Source organism: Sinocyclocheilus anshuiensis, unplaced genomic scaffold, assembly GCF_001515605.1.
Source record: "Sinocyclocheilus anshuiensis isolate Anshui unplaced genomic scaffold, SAMN03320099.WGS_v1.1 scaffold1152, whole genome shotgun sequence".
NCBI lineage: Eukaryota > Metazoa > Chordata > Actinopteri > Cypriniformes > Cyprinidae > Sinocyclocheilus > Sinocyclocheilus anshuiensis.
Genome location: NW_015551083.1, coordinates 218,050 through 219,921, shown reverse-complemented (window position 1 = coordinate 219,921; position 1,872 = coordinate 218,050). Strand labels below are relative to the sequence as shown.

General features: G+C 39.5%; 1 protein-coding gene across 3 annotated transcripts in view; it reads right to left on the bottom strand.

Moving 5' to 3' along the window:
- Window positions 1-1,081: 1,081 nt before the first annotated feature.
- Window positions 1,082-1,872, bottom strand: part of LOC107662529 (NAD-dependent protein deacylase sirtuin-5, mitochondrial) — a 16,424-nt gene continuing 15,633 nt past the window's right edge. For 2 of the 3 annotated variants that reach the window (XM_016452593.1, XM_016452595.1), the window contains exon 9: window positions 1,082-1,600. In XM_016452593.1, the coding sequence (XP_016308079.1) occupies window positions 1,528-1,600 (73 nt within the window). In that variant the 3' untranslated portion in view covers window positions 1,082-1,527. The remainder of the gene's footprint in view (window positions 1,601-1,872) is intronic. The other variant, XM_016452594.1, reaches the window with a different exon arrangement.

The window sequence follows — 1,872 nt, the reverse complement described above, 5'->3', positions numbered from 1 at the left end:
GTGTGTGTTTGTGTGTGTGTGTGTGAAATCAGCCAGTGCTGCAGTGAATCATTGCGATACAGGCGGATTAATGGTTGCTATAAATAGCATCTACAAACTCTACTCTGACAGTAAAGCCCCTTTGACAGACGTGAGCCTCATTTACAGCATCAGTGCAAAGAAACACACTGAACCCCAAAAACAAGAGAAAACATGTCTGCAGGACATCAGGACGTCATTTCAGCTGTCATTAAAATCATCCCGTCCATGCACTGCTTGCTTATTTAAAACAGCATCAGTTTAAATCAATAAAAATAAAAAAATAAAGTGAAGAAAAGCATTTGAGACACTTTGTGTGAATGACATTTACAAAAGTGACTAAAGTCAACTGATCATTCATGATGATTTCACATGAAAGCTAAAACTAGATGAACACATTATTGATTGAGACACATGGGATATATGTACTTTTATAAATTCATGTGTCTCACTGGAGGACTATTTAAAAGTTTGGGGTTGGTCATGTTTTTCATTGTGTTTGAAAGCGGTCTCTTCTGCTCACCAATTAATGCTGCATTTATTTGATCAAAACTACAGCAAAAATAGTAGGTAACACTTTAGATTAAGAAAACATTTTCACTATTAACTACTATTTTTTCCCTCAGTAAACTCCTGATTACTGCTTACTGATAGTAAGTTGTAATAATGTTTATATGGTCATGCAGAATAAGCCATTGATATGTGCTTTATAAGTACTAACAAACAGCCAATATGTTAGTAATATGCATGCTAATAAGCAAATAGTTAACAGTGAATAGGGTTCCATATTCTGAAGTGTTACCAAATACAGAAATATTATTGCGATTTAAAACAGCCGTTTTCTATGAGTATATGTTAAACTGTAATGTATTTCTGTGATGCGCAGCTGTATTTTCAGCATTACTCCAGTCTTCAGTGTCACATGATCTTCAGAAATCATTCTAATATGCTGATTTGTATATGAAAAATGTTAATGAGAATGAAAGCTGTTTTATATATTTTATAAATGTGCAGGAGAAGCCACAGATACAACACTGACGGAACATTATTAATCCAGACAGTCTGTGAGAAACGCTTTTATTCATTAGTATGTAATGCTGAAACTGATGGACTGATATGAAGGCAAACGCTGCTGGAGGTCACTGCTGGCCCTCTAGCAGAGCGTCAGAGGAAAGATGAAACACACATGAACACACGGCAGGCACTTCTCTTTGTAAACTGGGATATCATGTTGCTTTATCCCACACTAATCAAGCAGATGAGCTGAAGGAACATGCACTGGCAGAGATTTATGTATGGAACTCTTTGAGAAAGTTAAGGCACACGGAAAACTGTCAACAGCACAACTATACACTCCAGCAACATCAGCGTCTGTGTGATTATACTTTGGCCCATTTCCAGTTTATATACAGCAATTCATATTTCAAAAGCAGAGGAATGAATTTGTTCTACTATTGTACGCACGGTTTTAATTCAGGTTCAGCTGCAGTTGATCCAGGGCTCTGAGCGTCAGATGATTTCAGACTCGTGTCGGGCCAGAGCCGCAGGAAGAGTCTCTGCACAGCGGCCCGGGAAATGAAACCTGGAACCAGACGGAACAGACGGAATGACCATCACATTCTACAAACACACGATCACACGAGAACAGAGCACATCCATCAGTCTGATTATTACACGCGTGTGTGTGTGTGAGCGTGTCTGTGCATGTCTGTGCGTGTTTTTGTGTGCGTGTGCGTGAATGTGTGTGTGGGTGAGTGAGTGTGTTTGCGTGTGAGTGCGTGCGCGTGTGAGTGAATGTGTGTTTGCGTGTGTGTGTGTGTGTGTGTGTGTGTGTGGGTGAGTGAGTGTGTTTGC